This window comes from Erythrolamprus reginae, chromosome 6 (assembly GCF_031021105.1).
Source record: "Erythrolamprus reginae isolate rEryReg1 chromosome 6, rEryReg1.hap1, whole genome shotgun sequence".
Lineage (NCBI taxonomy): Eukaryota > Metazoa > Chordata > Lepidosauria > Squamata > Dipsadidae > Erythrolamprus > Erythrolamprus reginae.
In genome coordinates, this window is record NC_091955.1 from 28355421 (window position 1) to 28376426 (window position 21006).

A 21006-nucleotide genomic window follows, 5' to 3' on the forward strand; every position below is an offset into this window, starting at 1 on the left:
CCTTAAAAAGTGGATGGGGGTGGAAGAGACTGTGGGGCGGAGGGGCACATTCTGAAGAGAAAGGGGCCGCCAAGATGGGGGTCGTCGATATGACACGCTAACTTTGAGCAGCGACAGTTCTCCTGTGGTTGCATTAAGAAGGGTCCCCAAATATGGCGACTTTAAGACTTGTGGACTTCAAGTCCCAGAATTCTTCAGCCAGCTATGCTGGCTGGAGAATTCTGGGAATTGAAGTTTACAAGTCTTAAAGTGGCCAAGTTTGAATTGAATAGAATATAGAGTAGAGTAGAGTAGAGTAGAGTAGAGTAGAATTGAGTTGAGTTGAGTTGAGTAGTATGTAGTGTGTAGAGTGTAGAGTGGAATAGAGTCGAATGTAACAGAACAGAACAAAAGAAAACGGAATAGAATAGAATTCTTTATTGGCCAAGTGTGATTGGACACACAAGGAATTTGTCTTTGGTGCATATGCTGTCAGTGTACATCAAAGAAAGTATACATTTGTCCAGAATCACGAGGTACAACACTTAATGATTGTCATAGGGTTCAAAGAAGCAAGAAGACCTCTGCATTAGAAGATATAAATAGTAACAACCGCCCAATGTACAACTCAACCTTGTTCTCTCTCGAAGCGTGGGGTTTGTTTATTTGTTGTTGTTGTTTTTAAATCTCTGTTTTGGGGCCAATGGGACTCTTGGTCTGTTAATTTTTCTTTCTCTGTAGTTCCGAGCGGCTTTTAAAAAAACCTCCTGGCCCTTGGCCTCTCCTTGCAGCAGGTTAATGGAGCTCTCGGCCTGGGTTGCGTGAAGGGCCAGGATGAGCTAAGGAGAGCTGGTCGGAGCCGTAAAGGTTGTCCCACAGCCGGCCTCAAAGGGCGCAGGAATAGGCATCAAGAGGCCCCCAGTCCCTGAGACGGATGTACCTTCGGCAATCAGCTTTCACCGCGCGATCCAGAGAAGAGAACCAGCTCAGAATAGGGAAAGGAAGTAGAAAGCCTATTGAGAACGCACGTTTCAACTTAATAATAATAACAACAACAACAACAACAACAACAACAACAACAACAACAACAACAACAACAACAACAACAGAGTTAGAAGGAACCGTGGAGGTCTTCTAGTCCAGCCCCCTGCTAAGGCAGGAAATCCTACACTACTTCGGAAAGATAGTTATCCAACAACTTCTTAAAAACTTCCAGTATTGGATCATTCACAACTTCTGGAGGCAAGCTGTTCCATTGATTAATTGTTCTAATTGTCAGGAAAGTTCTCCTTAGTTCTAAATTGCTTCTCTCCTTGTTCAGCTTCCGCCCATTGCTTCTCGTTCTACCCTCAGGTGCTTTGGAGAATAGATAGACACCTTCTTCTTTGTGGCAACCCCTGAGATATTGGAACACCGCTATCGTGTCTCCCCTGGTCCTTCTTTTACAAGACACCCACGTATTTCCAGGACCCGGGTGGGCGACCGGAGAAAGTCGGATCGCATCCCGATCAACAGACCCCAAGGTGGGAGGTCAAGGCACCCCCAGATATGCGGAGACCCCATCAGACAACCGGCGCCGTTTCACCGAAGCGCAACAAGGGGAAGCAACCCCTTCGGATCTTTCCCCCACTGAAGAGGTCGAGGGGCTTCGACCAGAGGTGGAACGGGGACATGTGCTCGCCCCCCGTGGCTCTGAGTGCTAGGGCATATGTTATACATGTTTATACATAAATTGATACTCTGTTTATATGTACATTTATACCCCGAGGAAGTCAACAGGGGCTGACGAAAGCTTAGTAGGGTTTTTTAGTTGTTTTAAATACATTTTTTTTAAACGGAGTTCATGATGTCTATCTCTTCTTTATCTTTAACCATACCTGGGACTCGTACTTTTAGGACAATTCTTATGCCACGGGTGCACCTGCGTGTCTGCGCGCGATTTCGCCACCTGCCCAGGTACAGTAGCATTATTGCGCTGGGCTCCCCTGGCACTCAGAGCCCCGAGGGTGAGCACACCTCACCGTTCCTCCTTAGCAGCCCACCTCTGTCTTCGACACTAGGGGGTCCGATTCCTCGCGCGTGGGATGCCCGGCGGGGAATCCCCGCCAGCGTCAGCTCTTCGGTCCACCCGCCTCGGTTTCTCCAGAGCCGAGCCAACCGGTGTGTGTGTGTGTGTGTATGTGTCCTGCTGGAGCCCCTACGGGGGGGCGGGGGGAGAGAACCGAGCGGGCGAGTCAGCAAGGCAGCAGCGGAGCAGCCGAGCCCCCCCCCCCCCCTTTCCCAGGTGCGCCCGGCCTGAAAATGGGACAGCGAGAAGCCAAGGCAACTTTCTGCTCGCTCCTTCGCTCGGGTTCAGCGCTGGGACCACTCCCGACGGTGAACGGGTCGCGGGAGGCCTTGGTCTTTTGGTGGAGGAGGAGAGATTGCCAGGAGTGGGGGAGAGAGGGGGCGAGGCTGGGGTTCCTGTTGGGTTCCGATTGATCTTAGCCGGAAGAGGCAATTGGAGGCGAGGCGAAGTGAGGGGGGTCCAGAGCGGAGGTGCAATTGGAGGCAAGGTGGGGGGTATCCAGAGCGGGGGCGATCCAGAGGGAGGAAGGGAGGGGCGGCCGAGACAGCCCCCCTCCTCTCTGGGGGGAGGGCAGAGGGAGGCGCAGGCACCAATGAAAAGGAGCCACCGGCTCTCCGAGGTAGTAGGCAAGGGGGGGGACCCAACTTCTCTGCCTCCCCCCCTTTTCCCCCCTCCCGGTGCCTGTCGGACGCGAACTGAGCAATTATCCAGTTTACCTTCCCTTCTTGGAAGTTAGCGATAGGCTGAATCGTGGCTGCAGCTATTGACCCAACACTTTCTTCCGTCGAGACCGGGGGTGGGTGGGTGGTTTGGAGGTGAGGGGGGGAGAAAGAAGGGAGGAACCGCAAAAGGAACCGCCGCCGAGGGAAGAAGAGGAGGAGGAGGAGGGGAGCGCCGGCATCCCCCGCCAAAGGAAGCACACCGGCGGCGGTGGCGATGGGCCGGCGCGATTCCGCGGGGACGGGCAGGCGGCGTTGGCGGGCCGCCGAGATGGAGACCTCGCCGGAGCTCTTGCTGGTCCAGCAGGCTGTGGAGTCGCGGAGGGCGCCCGTGGTGGTGGTGGTGGCGGCGGCGGCGGCGGCAGCGTCCTCGGAGGGTTTGAGGTCGGCTTGCAGAGCGGTGGCGGCGGGAGGCTCCCCGTCTGTGGAGCTGTGACCGGGCGCAGCGGGGCCAAAGCATCCCGAGCCGCGCTGACCCAAGCCGGACGCCGGCGATGGAGAAGAGCCGGCAGCCTCCTCAGCCGCAGCCGCTCCCCCCGACGGCGGCCAAGAGCTTGGCCGTGGCGCGGGGCCCCGTGCTGAACGCGCCCAAGCCGCTGGCCTTCTCCATCGAGCGCATCATGGCCAGGGCGGGGCCCGAGCCCCCAGCCCTGCCGCTCCTGCCCCACTTCTTGCCAGGGGGAGGCGGGGGCCACAAAGGGGCCGCCACGGCGGAGCACCTGAAGCCCCAGCAGCAGCAGCATCCTCCCTCCGCCTTCAGCTTGGGTCCCTCCATCCCTTGCATGATCCCCTTCGTGCCGCTGGCTTACGAGCCCTTCGCCAAGGTGGGCTCCGAGCCCCGGAAGGCCCCCTTGGAGCCCCCGTCCTCCTCCTCCTCCGCCTCGTCCGCTCTCAGCTGCGCGCTCGGCCTCAAGCCCCAGGCCGCCGAGCCCTCCCTCGGCTTGCCGCCGCCGCCGCCGCACCAGCAACCGCCCCACTACAAGCTGGTGCGGCCCCGGGTGATCAAGCACTCCTCCTTCCACGCGCTGGGCGCCCTGAGCTACTTCAGCCGGGCGTCCGAGCCTCAGCCGCCCGCCTTGAGCCTCCACCCGGTGGCCTCCTACTTCCTGGGCTCGTCCCTGCCGGCGCCCGCTTTGCAAGACTCGACGGCGCCCAAGTCTTACCTGGCCGAGCGCAACAAGCTCCAGGCGCTGCAGTCCGGGCCGGACAAGTTCTCCCAGGCGGCCTTCAAGGACCTGGCGCAGGCCCAGCTCCACAACGCCGCCGCAGCCGCCGCAGCAGCCGCAGCAGCCGCCGCCGCGGCTCACCTCCTGGCTTCGGAGAAGCTGCCCTTCAAAGGGGTGTCGGCCGACTTCAGCCGCGGCTCGCCCGGCGCTAAGCCCAAAGTCTTCACCTGCGAGGTCTGCGGCAAGGCAAGTGACCCTCCGCGCGTTGGCCCCCTCCTCCCCCCCCCACCCCTCGGGAGACCGCCCCGTCTAATCGCGCCCGGCTGCAGTGGCTCGAGTGCTGCACTGCAGGGCTGCTTCAAGCTAACTGCCAGCCGTTCGGCAGTTCAAATCTCACCACCGGCTCAAGGTTGGCTCAGTCTTCCATTCTTCCCAGGTGGGTCAAATGTGAACCCAGATTGTTAGATGGGGCTGTAAAAGTACCGTGAAGCGGTATATAAGTCTAGATGCTAATGCTAAATGCTCTTTTAGGCCAGCCCTTTCTGAAGCGCGGGGAAGCTGCCGGGATCCTTAAGCTAAATAAAGGAGCGGCCAAGGAGATAGGGCATGCAAGGGAGTGGGCGCCTTGGGTCCCGTTCGAGGAGCGCCCTTCTCTGGTTCCGCTTTGTAGGAAAAGAAGCATTAAATAAGGTTCAAGAGAGAAGTGTTTTTAATAGGAAAGTGAACACAAGAACAAGGGGGCACATTCTGAGGTTAGTTGGGGAAAAGATCAAAAGCAACGTGAGAAAATATTTTACTGAAAGAATAGTAGATGCTTGGAACAAACTTCCAGCAGACGTGTTTTGTTAAATCTACAGTAACTTAATTTAAACATGCCTGTAATAAACATAGGTCCATCCTAAGATAAAATACAGGAAATAATATAAGGGAAGACTAGATGGACTATGAGGTCTTTTTCTGCCACCAATCTTCTATGTTTCCATGTTTCTATTTTCTTGGACCACCAGAGGGGACAAAAAATCAGAAGGAAGCCCGGTAGCTCTTTGTCTAATGAACGCGTTTCATTTAGAAGCGTAACGCTGCACCCTTTTTTTTTTAGAAACATAGAAGATTGGCGGCAGAAAAAGACCTCGTGGTCCATCTAGTCTGCCCTTATACTACTTCCTGTATTTTATCTTAGGGTGGATCTATCTTTATCCCAGGCATGTTTAAATTCAGTTCCTGTGGATTTACCAACCACGTCTGCTGGAACTTTGTTCGAAGCAGTTCCAAGTTTGTTCTTTTAAAAGAATCCGCTGTGCAAGGGAGTCCAGCCAGATCGAGATCCGATTCAGAGGTGGGTCAAATGAGGAGCCAGATTGTTGGGGGCGACATGCTGATTCTGTAAAACCGTTTAGAGGGGGGCTGCGATAGCGCTATGAAGCGGTGTATAAGTCTAAATGCCATTGCTATTGCTATTGCAGGTCTTCAACGCGCACTACAACCTGACCCGCCACATGCCGGTGCACACGGGCGCCCGGCCCTTCATCTGCAAGGTTTGCGGGAAAGGATTCCGCCAAGCCAGCACCCTCTGCCGCCACAAGATCATCCACACACAGGTAGTGTTTTACGGGGCCGGCTGCAAGCCTTCTTTAGGTGGGGCCGGGGGTTTTCTATCTGGCTAACGGCGGTCTCGGAAGGATCCCGGTCAGAGGGGGGGCTGCTAAGATGGGACGGCGACGTGTGCTCGCCCCCGTGGCTCTGAGGGGCTAGCACATATATTATATATGTTTATAGATAAATTGATACTCTCTTTATATATACGTTTATACCCCGACGAAGTCAACAGGGACTGACGGAAGCTTAATAGTTTTTTAGTTGATTTAAATACATTTTCTTAAACTGATATCATGATGTCTATCTCTCCTTTATCTTTAACTATACCCGGGACTCTGCTTTTAGGACAATTCTTAGTATGTATGTATGTGTGTGTGTATGTATGTATGTACTGTATTTATTTATTCAACTTCTATGCCGCCCAATCCCGAAGGACTCAGGGCGGCTTACAACATAATAACAACACAAAAAGATACAGCAATAAAAAAGAAATCGAATATAAGCTATAAAAAACCTAACCCCAATAAAACCCATTTATATAAAAAACAATCAAATTTATGCATGTATATGTATGTCTATGTCTATGTGTGGGTATATACATCTCTCTGTGTGTGTATGTATGTATATGTATTCTGCTACTGCACCTGAGCATGTAGTGAAATCGCTCGGGGACACAGGTGCCCCATAGGCGCACCTGCGTTTCCACGTGCGATTTCACTACCTGCCCAGGTGCAGTAGCAGAATTGCGCTAGACTCCGCTAGCACTCAGAGCCACGGGGGTGAGCACATGTCACCGTCCCACCTTAGCAGCCCACCTCTGGATCCCGGTGAGCCCACGACCCCCACGACCCTCCCTCCCCCGTCACCTGGCCAAGGTTCAGACCTCCAGTATGGTCAGCGGAGATTCCCTGCCTTTCCTGTCCTTTAATTCCCCTTTATTCGGGGTTCTTGTTCCCCCCCCCCCCCCACTTTTCCTTCTCCCTCTCTTCTCCTTTCCCGGACAAGAAGGAGTGAGAGGGGAGGAGGCGTCTAAGAGGCGAAGGAATAGGGGGAATCTCTCATCTTGCTTTGTCCTCACAACTTGCTGGGACCTAAGGGAAGGGCCTCCTGTGTGTGGGCCCCCTGGCTCTCTGGAATCGGCTCCCCACGGAGATTTGTACTGCCCCTATCCTCCTCGCCTCACCTATGCCCGCCAAGCTGGGGGTCGTTAGATTCTGCCCCCTGGCCGATGAATGTATAGTGACTTTGTTGATTGAATGGATACGTGTGTATTTTAATTGGTTCTTTAGTTTTTAGATGTAACTTTTAATTTTAGTTAATTGGATTTCGATGTGCATTGTCTTTTTTTATGTTGTAAGCCGCCCCGAGTCCTTGTAGAGGGGCGGCATATAAATCCAATAAAACTAAACTAAAACTAACACTTTTCTTGGGGGAAAATGTCCCCCAAATCTCCCGACCTGGCTTGAAATCAGGGCCTTTGGTTTTGCCCAACGGATCCGTTTTCTGGCCGCGTTTGGGAAAAACCCGCTCTTTCTTTCTCTCAGTGTGGCGTTGTGTGGACTTAAAACCATGCTGCGGGTTGTAGCCGGCTGGGAAATGATGCGAATTGTCTTTCTAGCAATTCTGGCTTTAGGGTGGTGGGTTTTCTTAAGAGAGTTGCGCAAAGGAGAGTCTACGCCGGACAGCGCGTCTTTAAATCCATTTTAGTCCTGTAACCTCCGGAGGGCTGGACTGGGCTCTTGATCCCTGGAGAGCACACCCCGAGGGCGTCCAGGCCACCGACTGTCCCCTTCTGAAGCAGTCCCACGTCACCCCATCCCTTCGGCTCCCCCCCCCTCTAATGAGCCTTTGGGATAGGACACCGACGGCTGGATTCGAACCCTTGCTTGTCGGCTTTTTGACACCGCGTTGCAGGGGCCCCCTTTCTCCCCAAGCGTGCCTATCTAAAGGCGGATCCATTTTTGAGGTTGTTTTTCCTCCCCGACAGGAAAAGCCCCATAAGTGCAGCCAGTGCGGGAAAGCGTTCAACCGGAGCTCCACGCTAAACACGCACACGCGGATCCACGCGGGCTACAAACCTTTCGTCTGCGAGTTCTGCGGGAAAGGCTTCCACCAAAAAGGTAAAAGCAGACCGGCCAGACTAGAGAGAGCCGAACAATTTTCATATGTATATGAAAATACTGTATATGAAATTGTAAATGTAAAAAAAGAGAGATTTTCACGTTCATTTCCCAGGTGTGGGAAACCGTTGATGTCCATTTTTTCCCACAAAACCGACGAGGATTTTGCCTTGTATCTAAAGATCTTTCAGGTTTATTTTTCGATGTACAGTATTTAATCCGGCGGGTAGATTTTTTAAAAATGATTTTTTTTAAAAAAATGTTAAGCATGATTGCGAGTGTAATTCCACAGCTGAAATGCAATGAGCCAAAGAAAAAAGCTTACTTGAAAATCAAGTTCCACGGTTGCGCACAAAGTTCAAAATTATCGCGCGTCTCGTACTGCAGGCTGAGAAATAGATTCCCAGTCTTCTATCCCTTTTTGTGAGAAAGCAAAAAAAAAAAAAAAAATTCCTATTCAGAAATGTCTAAAATTACATCCTAAGGTTGCCTCGTTTTGCTTTGTTTTTCAGTTACTGAAGAATAATTCAAAAGTGAATGGGATTATTTCCCCACAGCACAAAGTTAAGTTTAGTTGAGGGAATTACTCGTTCTGCTCTTTTTAACTGCTCTTCTGAGAAAAATAATCCGTTGCCGTTTTAACCGAATCTGTAAAGAATTGTAACTAAAATCCTAAAACCAGATTTACCGGTTTGGGATTAAGCCCCACTGTTTCCAACCGCTATGCAAAGTGCACGCTGTTTTCCTTGGAAAGTTTCACAGTCCACTTTTCGGAACTTTGTTCTGACAAATGCTAATTTATTTCTTTGCTGCCAGAAATGGTAGTACAAAATATTTCTCTGCACCCTTGCACCCCTGATATAACGGGATAAAATTGTTAAATTATGTTGGCATGGTTTCCGTTGGTGTGGGTTGGTAGTTGGAATGCTGAGAAAAACGGATTTCAACTCGTTTACCTGGGGAACCTTGTGGATCCCGCAAAAATCTATTTTTAGTTATTAGATCCAAGACTTTGGGAGATTCTAATTTGAGTTTTTGAGCTTCGGTTCCAGTTGATCGTGATGAAAATCTGTTCCTTGTGGCGAGAAATTTTCTACTCAAATAGTTGCAGGCAAGCCACAGAAGCTCAATTTAAGTATTTGTTAAAGCTGCATGTAGGGCATGGAGTGCAGCAGGTTGCGGGAATGCTGGTTGATAATGCGGGTCTGGACTTCGAAAGCTGGCTAAAATAGGACTTGCGGACCTGTGAAAGAAGATAACTAAATTGCATGTGTGTATCTCTGTGTGTGCAGTAACTTTAACCTCTAGGTTCTCCTGCTCTCAGCTTGTACCAGGAAAGAATTTTATGTTTTTTTCCGAGGAATCACTCTGGTATCCCCAAATATGGGAGGAAGTATACTGCTTCCTTTTTGCTTCTCCGCCACTCCAGGGACTATATACAAGGCAGTTAAATTTGTATAGCCGACAAACTATGCTGCTCAAAATAAAGGGAACACTCAAAGAACACTTCCTAGATCTGAATGAATGAAATATTCTAATTGAATACTTTGTTCTGTACAAAGTTGAATGTGCACAACAGCATGTGAAAAATCAGTGTTGCTTCCTAAGTGAAGAGTTTGATTTCACAGAAGTTTGATTTACTTGGAGTTATATTGTGTTGTTTAAGTGTTCCCTTTATTTTTTTGAGCAGTGTATATTTTATATTTGTAACATATTTTTGCTGATAATGAAAAGGAAGGGAGACCAGTATAGATCTATTTCAAGCTATTTTGCTCTCATCAGCTACCGGGATTTGAACCTGGGGAGTCTCCCTGTAGCTTTAACCTGTAGTCCACAGGTTCTCCTCCTCTCAGCTTGTATGCACACATACTGTATTTTTGCCGATAATGAATATATATAATTATCTCAATCATAGTTCCCTCTAAGCTGAGCAGTGAGCAATCGCTCACTTAAAAATCATCATCAACTCAGAGTTTTCCAAACCTGCCCAGAAGCCGAGAGGGAAAGAGTGAGAGGGAAGGAGAGAGAGAGGAAGAGAGGAAGAGAGAGAAACAGATAGAAAAAAGAGAGGAAGGAAAAGAGAAAGAAAAAGAATGGGAGTAAGGAAGAGAGAAAGAAAATCAAAATCTAGTTTGAAACTAGCTCAACTATTTAAGTGGCATTTTGATATTGATAGAGTTGCCCTATTATGAGCTCACTGTTATAGACACACAGTACAGTATTTTATTTTGAAATTCTCTGAGGCAAAACAGGGTGGGTTTTTTATTTGTTTGTTTGTTTGTTTATTATGTCTGTGCCGCCCAGTCCCGAAGGGACTGCCGCTCAGACACTATACTTTTCCGCCCACCCCCCCAAAAAATTAGAGGGAACACTGATCTCAATCATCCAAATGTTTAGGCCGGATTGGGCATGCTTAGAGCCCAGCACGTGATAGTATTAGGAGTGTAGCTTTTGTAACTGAGCTGGTGACTTTTGCGTTGTTGTTGTTGTTGTTGTTGTTGTTGTTGTTGTTGTTGTTGTTGTTCTTCTTCTTCTTCTTCTTCTTCTTCTTCTTCTTCTTCTCCTCGTCCTCCTCCTCCTCCTCCTTTTTAATATTAATATTAATAATATCATTAATATTATTAATATTTCTATTATTAATAATAATATTGTTTGTTATTGTTGTTATTGTTATTATTGTTGTTTTTGTTGTTGTCATTATTATTATTATTGTTGTTGTTGTTGTTATTATTATTATTATTATTATTATTATTATTATTATTATTATTATTATTATTATTATTACAGGGAACTACAAGAACCATAAGCTGACGCACAGCGGCGAGAAGCAGTTCAAGTGCTCCATTTGCAACAAGGCCTTCCACCAGGTCTATAACCTGACCTTCCACATGCACACCCACAACGACAAGAAGCCCTTCACCTGCCCCACCTGCGGGAAAGGCTTCTGCCGGAACTTTGACCTCAAGAAACACGTCCGCAAACTGCACGACAGCGGCGGGGGCGCCTCGCTGGGGCTCCCTCGCGGGGGCGGCGGCGGCAGCAGCGGCGGCAACAGCAGCGAGCCGGACCTCCCGCCGCCGCCGCTGCTTCACCGCCCGTGAAGTCTCCCCCACCCCGCCCCGGGCGCGACCTTTCTCCCCGGCTGCGCTCCCCCGAGCCTCTCGCACTCGCTCCGAGGAAGCCGCGCTTGGTGCTGGGAGAAGCAACGGCGGGACTGCGTAAACTTTGGCCTCCTTGGGGGAGTAAAAGGACTGCAACCCACGCCTTCTCACCCGATTTGTCGGAGGGCGACGCTCCGGGCGTGTATTTATTGAGCCTTGCCAGATCCAAGCCTTGGCGATCTCTCTCTCTCTCTCTCTCTCGGTTGTTCTTACGTGTGTGTGTGTGTGTGTGTGTGCGCGTGTGTGTAGCAGCAAGACTGACTCTGCGGGCTAGCGGTGCTTGAACTCCCCCGATCAGGACAAAAGAGTGCTGGTGGTAAAAATATAGAACGCGCGGGGGGGGGGGATCTCCCAACTTGGCAACTTTGAAGACTGGTGGCACTTCAGTTCCCAGGATTCTCCAGCCAACATGGAGAATTCTAGGAGTTGAAGTGCCACAAGTCTTCAAAAGTGGCCAAGTGGGAAGAAACTCTGGATGGTGGTGGAATGTCAAGGGAGTGCCTGCTCTTTCCGCGTGGTCTCCTTTTCCTTCCCCACCTTCTCTGCAGCCGGTTGGAAGCCGTTGGAGAGGCGCGCGCTTTAAAGGAAGGAAGAGCTTTTTCGATTCTAGATTGATTTGTAAGTATCGATTGTTTCAGAGGTGGGCTGCTAAGGTGGGAAGGGGACCGGTGCTCGCCCCAGTGGCTCTGAATGGAGTCCCAGCGCAATTCTGCTACTGCTCCTGGGCAGGGAGCGAAATGGCGCTCGGACACGCAGGGGTACCACGGGTGCACCTGCGTGTATGCGCGCCATTTCGCTCCCTGCCCAGGTGCAGTAGCAGAATTGCGCTGGACTCCGCTAGCACTCAGAGCCACGGGGGCGAGCACAAGTCACCGTTCCATCTTAGCAGCCCACCTCTGGATCCTCTGAACACCGAAGTCCAGAGTTTTGTTTTTATATCTGGCCAGGAACTTATAGTAGGCTCCTGAGCTGGCCCTTGGGAGTTTGCCATGTCCCCAGAAGCGTTACCTTGGAAGCCAACCCTTCGGGCATGCTTGCCCTTGCGGAGTCACTTAGCGAAGGGGGTGAGGGGTTTGGCTGTCCCCTCCTGTCTAGAAACGAGTCCCCTTTTGATCCTCCCCCAAAATCTGGTCCTGAATCCAGGAGGAGAGCAAAAAAAGAACAACAACCCACCGCCAATTGGGTAGAACCCAGGAAGAGAAAATTGTAAATTGCACCTGTAAATCGGTTTGTCCCGATAACCCGAATGCAGATCTGGCTAGATTCCCTCGCAAAGCGGATCCTTTTTTAAAAACGGTGCAGCGAACTCCTTAAGGAGCCCGTATAGCCCTTTCCCCTCAAAACGTTACTCCTCTAAACGAAACGCATTAAATAGAAAAGGGGTTACCGGGCTTCCTCCTGGTGTTTTGGCCTCTCTGGTGGCCCAAGAAAATGCTGCTTTTCCGACGAAGCTGAATCAGGGAACAGCGCTCCTTGAACGGGACCCAAGGAGCCCACTCCTTTGCCAGCCCCATCTCCTTGGCCGCTCCTAAAGTTTAAGGATCCGGGCAGCTTCCCCGCGCTTCGGAAAGGGCTGGCCCAAAAGAGCATTTAACATTTAGACTTATAGACCGCTTCACGGTGCTTTTGCAGCCCTCCCTAAGCGGTTTACAGAGTCAACATATGGCCCCCAACAATCCGGGTCCTCATTTGACCCACCTGGAACGGATGGAAGGCTGAGCCGGTGGTGAGATTTGAACTGCTGAACTACAGCTAGCAGTTAGGTGAAGTAGCCTGCAGGACTTCTTGGCTGGGGCCCCATCCCTTCTGCGGGGTCGTCCCCCCCCATCCCCAAGTCAGTCCTTAAGATTTCCCTGCACTGCATGTGTGAATGGGTTTGTGTGTCTTAATCGAGAAAGACTTAATTTTGGTCCCTAAAGACTTTGAAAATATCCCAGTGCATCCTCGGAAGGGGGGAATCCCCCACCCCACCTCTCCTTGGAGCCCCCCCCCCCCGGTGTCTCCTTGGATCTGACAATCTCCGTTTAAGGCGCCCTCCCGACTCCTTTCGCTGTATATAGAGATTTTTATTCACCCGCCGTGTTTGGTTGACTTTGCCTGCTTGGTCGCTTCTGTTTTTGTCCCCTTCGGGGGTTTCTCGGTTTCTCCATCGGTGGGGGTCGCCTCTCCTTTCCTCCCCTCCTTCCCGCGGCCCCACCGTTCGTTCCTACCCATCCTCCTACCCCGTTTGTGGAGGTTTGTACGGATCTGAAATTTCCACTTGTATTTTTTTAAATTATTATAATTATGATTATTGCACGTGCAAGAAGAACAAAAAAAAAAACAGGGATTGTGGGGGGAAGGGGTTGGATTTGGTGGCAAATAAAAGAGGTGATTCGCCTCTTTAAAACGAAAAAAAACAAAACAAAACCCGGTTGCTTGTTTTTCCCGCCTAGAAAAGAGGAGGAGCCGGGAGAAGGGATTCCTCTGGGGGGTCGTCCGCCCGCCAACCTCGGAAGGTGAGCCAAGTGGCGGAGGTGCCAAACGCGGGTGCTCCAAGAAGGCCAGCCGGCCGCGGCTGTTGTCTAAACTACGGAGCGCTCCTGTCTCGTTGCCAAAACGCGGCTCTGACTGCTAAAAAAGAGTTTAATGAAGACTCGGGGGTAATTAGTTCGTATTGATCAAAGCTCCGGGCCTCGAGAGACGAAGTCGCTGCAAACACACGCGCGCGCACACACAAAACACACTCACACACAAAAAACAAACACATACACCACACACAGAGGTGGGCTGCAAAGGGGGAACGGTGAGGTGTGCTCGCCCCCACGGACTCTGCGTGCTAGTGGAGTCCAAGCAATTCTGCTACTGCACCTGGGCAGGTAGAGAAATCACGCGCGTAGGATTTAGTTACCTGCCCAGGTGCAGTAGCAGAATACATAACACACATATGTACATACATACACATAGACATGCATTCATGCATGCATATACATACATACATACATACATACATACATACATACATACATACATACATACATACATACTAAGAATTGTCCTAAAAGTACGACTTCCAGGTATAGTTAAAGCAATGTTTCTCAACCTTGGCCCTTTGAAGATGTGTGGACTTCAACTCCAAGAGGCTGGGGAATTCTGGGTATTGAAGTCCACACATCTTCAAACGGCCAAGGTTGAGAAACACTGAGTTAAAGATAAAGGAGAGGTAGACATCATGAGTTCCGTTTTAGAACAATGTATTTAAAACTACTAAAAAAACTACTCAGCTTTCGTCAGCCCCTGCTGACTTCGTCGGGGTATAAATGTACATATAAAGAGAGTATCCAGGTGGGATTTCGCTACCTGGTGCAGTATCAGAATTGCGCTGGACTCCGCTAGCACTCAGAGCCACGGGGGGCAAGCACACGTCACCGTCCCATCTTGGCAGCCCACCTCTTGTGGGTAAGTAGTGGGGGGGGGGTGTCCAACCTTGGCAACTTTTAGACCTGGAGGACTTCCAACTCCCAGAATTCTCCAGCCAGCAAAGGGGATTCTGCGAGTTGGAAGTCCACAAGTCTTCAAGTTGGAATGGTGGAATGTCAAGAGAGTGCCAGTCTTTCCGCATGGTCTCTTTTTCCCGTCTCCTTTTCCTTTCCCCCCAAAGAAGCTTCTTTGCAGCTGGTAGGAAGCCTTTGGAGAGGCGCCCGCTTTAAGGATGGAAGCACTTTTTCCATTCTAGATTTATTCTAGATTCCCTAACTTTGGGAGTTGAAGTCCACAAGTCTTCAAGTTGCCAAGTTTGAAGAACCTGGGGTCGTAGAATGTCAAGAGAGTGCCTGTCTTTCCGTGTGGTCTCCTTTTCCGTCTCCCTTTTCTTTTCCCCAAAGAGACTGCAGCCGATAAGAATCTATTTTAGCGCTTTAAGGAAGGAAGCACTTTTTCGATTCTAGATCGATTTTCAAGCATCAATTATTTCCAAGAGTCGAAACTGTCTCAGAAAGCAAAAGGTGGAGTGAGATCCTCTCAAGTCCAGAGTTTGTTTTTATATCTGGCCAGGAACTTATAGTAGCTTGGAGGACTTCAACTCCCACAATTCCCCAGCCAGATGTTGGGAATTGAAGTCCAACGGGGTTAAAAGTTTTCCAAGGTTGGAGAGGCCTGATCCCCCCTCCCCGCGCCGTCCCTCTTACCACACGCCTTACTCCACTGCCGGGTCTTTGGCGGCTGACTCGGCCGAGGAAAAGCGGGTGGACTTGAAAACTGCCACTGGGTGACCACGGCTGGGCCAATGAAAGATCTTTTCCCGGTTCCGAGCGGGGCCTTTATTTTTTTTCCCCCAAAGAGCCAACTTTCCCACGCCACCCCTTTGACTGATGGCTCGTTTCTTTCGGCTCCGAGCGATGGGGTGACCAAGAGAGAGGGAGGGGTGACAGTTACAGTGGGGGTGGAGAGAGAGATGTAAAAGTGAGGACCAGCTAGCAGGCCCGATTTCTCTGCCCGCCCCCCCCTCTATTTCCCCAAGAGAATGAGACCGATTCGCTTTCTCAGACCAGGGGGGGGGGGGGAGATGCCCTGGCCAACCAAATCTGCAACAGACCCAGAGACGAGAAGCCAAGAAGGCTGCGGGTTAAGTCGAGGGTGCCCCGTCCTGGGCGCCCTTCTTTATAGAAATGGCAATAGCATTTAGACTTATATACCGCTTCACAGGGCTTGTATAGTCCTCTCTAAGCGGTTTACAGAGTCAGCATATCGCTCCCAACAATCTGGACCCTAATTTTAGCCACCTCGGAAGGATGGAAGGCTGAGTCAACCTTGAGCCAGGATGGCGCAGTGGTTAGAGTGCAGGCTACTTCAGCTAACTGGTAAGCTGTAGGTCAGTTTTTCAAATTTCACCACCGGCTCAAGGTGGACTCAGCCTACCATCCTTCCCAGTGAGTAAAATGAGGACCCAGATTGTTGGGGGTAGGAAGCTGATTCTGTAAACCGCTTAGAGAGGGCTGTAAAAGCACTAAGAAGCGGTATATAAGTCTAACTGCTATAGCCGCCCTGAGTCCTTCGGGCTTGGGCAGCATAGAAGTCGAAAGAAAGAAAAAGAAAGAAAGAAAGAAAGAAAGAAGGAAGGAAGGAAGGAAGAAAGAAAGAAAGAAAAAAGAAAGAAAGAAATTTCTTTACAGACTGGGTTGAGAAACGCTGCCTTCTGCTTCATTGTGCCCTGAGAAACACACACACACAATAACTGCTGTGCTTTTCAAGAGGGCGAAAAGGATCCGAAACCAGACTGGCGGGTCATCAGCAGCTCCTGCTCATCTAAAACTTCCCGCCAAGGCCGTTTGGACCCGGAGGAAGCCGCCCTGGGATGACTGCGGAATGGAGGCCAAGCAGAGATCCCAAACTCAGTCCCCAAACCGGCAGAAGGCGCAGCGGACGAGCCTGGTGCTGACAGGGGCCGGGAAGACGCGGAGGAGTCCAAAGAAGGTGGGGTGGGGACAAAGGAACCAAAGGGCGCCCCTCCCTCTCACAAACTTCCTGTCTGCTCCGGTTGTCCCTTTCCACCAAAGGGAGGCCGTCGTCGTGCGCAGCCTCCCCCCACCCACCCAGGCGAAGCCACGTGCTGCTTGGCGGGGATGGTGGTGAGGTGTCCACGGATGCTCCTATCACAGGGTGCCTCCCCCTCGCAAAGAGTGGGCAGGTCCAGCCCCCCCCCCGCCCAAAAATAGCAAGGGCTGAAAGACGAAACTCCCTCATTCGCTGGGACGAGAAGCTTTTAAAAAACGCCCGCTTTCTACCGAGGAAGAGCATCCGAGGTGACCCAGGTGGTGATTGTCATTAGACCGACTGTTGCGGCCCCCAGCCACCCCCGGCTCGGCTTGCCCCGACCGACCCAGTGGCTCTGCCTGAGTGCTGGGACACTTTTCTCCGGCAACCAGTCAGAGGTGGGCTGCTAAGGTGGAATGGTGAGGTGTGCTCGCCCCTGTGACTCTGAGTGCTAGCGGAGCCCAGCGCAATGATGCTACTGCACCTGGGCAGGTACCTGGGGGCGACCACACCTCACCGCTCCACCTGAGCAGCACACTTCTGCAAGTGATCCAGGGGGGTTTTCAACACCGGAGCTGTTTGGTTTGGGGTTGGTTTGCCGCCACAGGATCTCCTGGGCCAGCCACAGCAACTCTTTAAGACGTGTGGACTTCAACTCCCAGAACTCCTCAGCCAGCTTTGCTGAGTTGAAGTCCACAGAAGTCTTTTGGAGTTGCCAAGGTTGGAGAGGAGAGACCCCTGACCCAGGAGATTCTGTGGCGGCGAACCAACCCCCAAACCGAACAGCTCCGGTGCTGAAAAGCCTGCTGGATCCTTCTTGTCAACGGCAAGAAAAAGGGAAAGATTTGGGCACCTTTACTTGGCTTTGCCCCATGAAGGCTGCCACGTAGAAATCCCACGGGATTATAGAAGACCCGCACTGGGTTAGGGGAGGGGAGGGGAAGGGAGGAGGAGGTTGTTAGCAAGGAAACCTAGTTAGATCAAAGTCTCCTCTCCCTCTTATTCCCCCCATTCTGTTTCGGTCTGTTGGTGCTCTGGTGAAAGATAATGGGAGATTAACCCGAGTCCTCCGGAGGCCACCAAATTAGGCAGACCACTTTAAATGGTCCCAAGGAGCACTCGTCGTTGTGTTATATTTTGTTTGATTTAGTTTTGAACATCCAGGCAGAGTAAAAACGGGGGAGAGAAAAAATAAGGACTTTTTTTTAACAGTTGCAGGAACCTCTTCCTTCTTTTCTGGCTGTGTGAAATCCGATGAATCGAGAACGAAGAAAGTATTTTTTAAAAATATACAAACTAGCATACAAACTAGTATAGTGTGTGCGTGTGTGTGTGTGTGTGCATACATACACATATACACAAACATATATATATATATACACACATACACATACATATACATGCTTGCATACATATACATACATACATACATACTTACATACATACATACATACATACATACATACATACAAAGAATTGTCCTAAAAATACGAACCCCAGGTATAATTAAAAATAAAGAAGAGATAGACATAATTATCTTCGTTTTTTAAAAATGTATTTAAAATTACTAAAAAAACCTACTCAGCTTTCGTCAGCCGCTGTTGACTTCGTCAAGGTGTAAATGTATATATAAACAGAGTATAAATTTATGTACACACGTATATAACGTGTAACATTTTTGTTGAATTGAAAATGGAGACTAGTATACATCTATTTCTATAGATGTATACTAGTCTCCATAACATATACTGTACATGCAAACTAATACAAACTAGTATAGAGTAAGGAAGAAAAGGAAAAGGGGAAAAAATCGAAGAGAAAGCAAAAAGTGCAAGAAAAGAGGAAAAAGGTTTTTTTTTAAAAAGAGGAAAGAAAGAAAAGAGAAATAAAGAAACAGCTTCCGATACTGTATTCTTTATAGCAGTTCTAAGTGCGGTGGCTGCGGAGGGGCAGTTTGAAGAGTTGTTAGGGCTCTAAAAAAGACGCCTTGTCGCTTATGCGCCACCTGCTGCAATTGCTCCAGAATGAGAAAAGCCTCCGGCCAGCTTCCTAATCTTTTTAGGAAGGGTTGGTTTTTGCCAACCCTCCAGCCGTGGAAAATGGACCACGTAGTCCGACGTAACTGGAAAGCGCGTGCGTAAACGTATTTGCGTGCGACTGTTCTCCTTAAGTCCCCCCAAAAATATGTTTAGCTTGAATCTGGTCTTCAAAGAAAGCGGATCGGGACCCAGCGAACCCCGGGGTTTGAACTGGCAGCTCTACAGACGACTCGAGAACCTCTGGATGTCCCCATCTGGCGGAGCGCATGTCCCGTCTGCTTCGGCTATCCCCGAGGCCTTGAAAAACCGTCTTTCCTTTCCAGGAGGGCTTGTGGAAGCTAACTCAACACTTTCCTTGCTCTCCACGAAACGAGCCGGGCAGGTAGAAGAAGGCAACGGATTTCTCAAATTCTTTTGGAAAAACAGGAGTTGTACTTGGTCTTGGAGACCGGCGGGTCCCCTTGCGCCTCGACCCACCGCCCCGGGAGGCGCCAGGTCGTTGGAACCGCGCGAACCAGAAGCCGGTCGCTCCGGGGCGTTATTACCTCTGCTTACTCCTCCCTGCAAATACTCCTCCTTCCCCTATCCGCCCGCCAGTTGGAGATTCACGACCCTTAGCTTTCACATTCTTCTCCAACAGGCGATCCATCGACTCGGGAGATTTTAGAGCAAGGCACTCCGCCCTTGGCGACTTTATAAGCCTGGAGGATTTCAGCTGTTCCAGATTTTGGAAGTCCTCCAAGTTAAAGTTGCGAAGGGCGGAGCTCCCCTGGATTAGAGGAAGGAGCCAGAAAATGGTTCTGGGTTACGCGAAGACCAAAGGGATAAGGCACCACGTGGGGATGGGGGTGGGAATGTGGAGCGTGTTGCAATCCTGAACTACTCCCTTAGGAAAGGCTTCCCGTCCAGCGTCCCAAATCAACCTGAGAGAGAGAAAGAGAGAGAGAGAGAGAGAGAGAGAGAGAGAGAGAGAGAGAGAGAGAGAGAGAGAGATGGTTGTCTTGCAGGCCTTTCATTACCCGAACTAGTAACAATATCAGTACACTGGATGTTAACAAGTTGTTGGAATTCCCCTTGTTAAGTCGGACTGTGGGGTCCCGTCCCATGAAATGCAAGCAAGCAAGCATTCAGCTGCTGCTGAACAACGAAGCATGACACACACACACACACTTCATCTGTCTCATTTCTAAGAAATAGAAATAGGAAATCCCCAAACTGGCCTTATTGTTCCCTCAAACCCAGAGGTTGGGGAGGGGGTGAAATCACATTTGGATTAACTAGGTTTGCCAGGGAGGATGGCAAGAGCTACCCTAAAGATTGCCAGTCTGTAAGATTTTTGTCCCCGGCTGTTATTTCTACACAAGATTTGGATTTGCCTGCGCAACAGTTTCCCCATATTTCAATGGGGGGTTTTTGGTCTCAGAACAGTAGCTGGGAGGGCAGCTTTCTGTTTTTACTGGTGGATTAGAAGGGGTTTCAGCAAATACAGGGGATTGTAGGCTAAAACATATGAAGAACAGTTACAAGAACTGGGCATGGCTACTCTAGTGAAGAGAAGGACTAGGAGAGACATGGTAGCAGTGTTCCAATATTTGAGGGCCTGACACAGCACCCAAAAGCCAGACAAGGAATAATGGATGGAAACTGATCAAGGAGAGATTCAACCTGGAAATAAGGAGCAATTTTCTGAAAGTAAGAGGAATCAAGCAATGGAACAGCCTCCCTCAAGAAGTTGTGGGAACTTCATCACTGGAAGCTTTCAAGAAGAAATTGCACTGTCATTTGTCAGAAATGGTCTAGGGTCTCCTGATTGGGTGGACTAGAACAGTGTTTCTAGACCTTGGCAAATTGAAGAAATCTGGACTTCAACTCCCAGAATTCCCCAGCCAGCATTCGCTGGCTGGGGAATTCTGGGAGTTGAAGTCCAAATATCTTCAACTTGCCAAGGTTGGGAAACACTGGACTAGAAGACCTACAAGGGCCCTTCCAACTCTGTTAATCTGTTTATAAAAATTGCTTTCCTCTGCATCTCATTTGCTGACATCACCTTTGCCATATTTTTCATGCTCCAAAGCTTTGCCAGCTTGCAGAGGCAAGCTAGATGGAAGAAATCCATTCATTTATCTTCTAGGTTCACCTTCCTGCTTTAGTGGGCCAGTGAAGCTTCTCAGCCAATAAAAAATTGGCAATTCTGCTCCGACTGTTTTCATCTGCCACCCAAGCAACATATTTGTATCTCAAGGTACATCTTTGTTTTTGTTTCTGGGATTATGAGAGACAGAGAGAAAATACCTGATTCCACACCATGCATAAAGCTTCCACATTTTCAAGGGCTTCAGAGATAACAGGACCCCCATCGGTAGGCAGCTAGGGTTCACTCAACCCAGTATTCTGTGAGCGTTTGTGTAGTATTACTATATGCGTGTAGATAGTTTCGACATTAGATACTGAAATTCAAACTATCAACAGGGGATGGCTTCAGAAACTGACCAAGCTAAAAAGAAGGTGGCTGCCTACAAACAAAACCCCTTCTTATTTTGATTTGTTAACTTATTTTACAGAGACACCACAGAGATTTTATTGTACAGCTCTGATATGTATTAATGTATTTTGCAAACTACCCGGAGTCCCATAGAAACCCATCAGA

The 21006-nt window shown here is 49.8% G+C and overlaps 1 protein-coding gene across 1 annotated transcript; it reads left to right on the forward strand.

The window, feature by feature from the left end:
* Positions 1 to 3260: 3260 nt before the first annotated feature.
* FEZF1 (FEZ family zinc finger 1) lies at positions 3261 to 10749 on the forward strand. The gene is made up of 4 exons (XM_070754738.1): positions 3261 to 4178; positions 5396 to 5530; positions 7516 to 7648; positions 10436 to 10749. Exons 1-4 carry the CDS (start codon positions 3261 to 3263, stop codon positions 10747 to 10749), a joined length of 1500 nt encoding a protein of 499 aa, XP_070610839.1.
* Positions 10750 to 21006: the final 10257 nt, after the last annotated feature.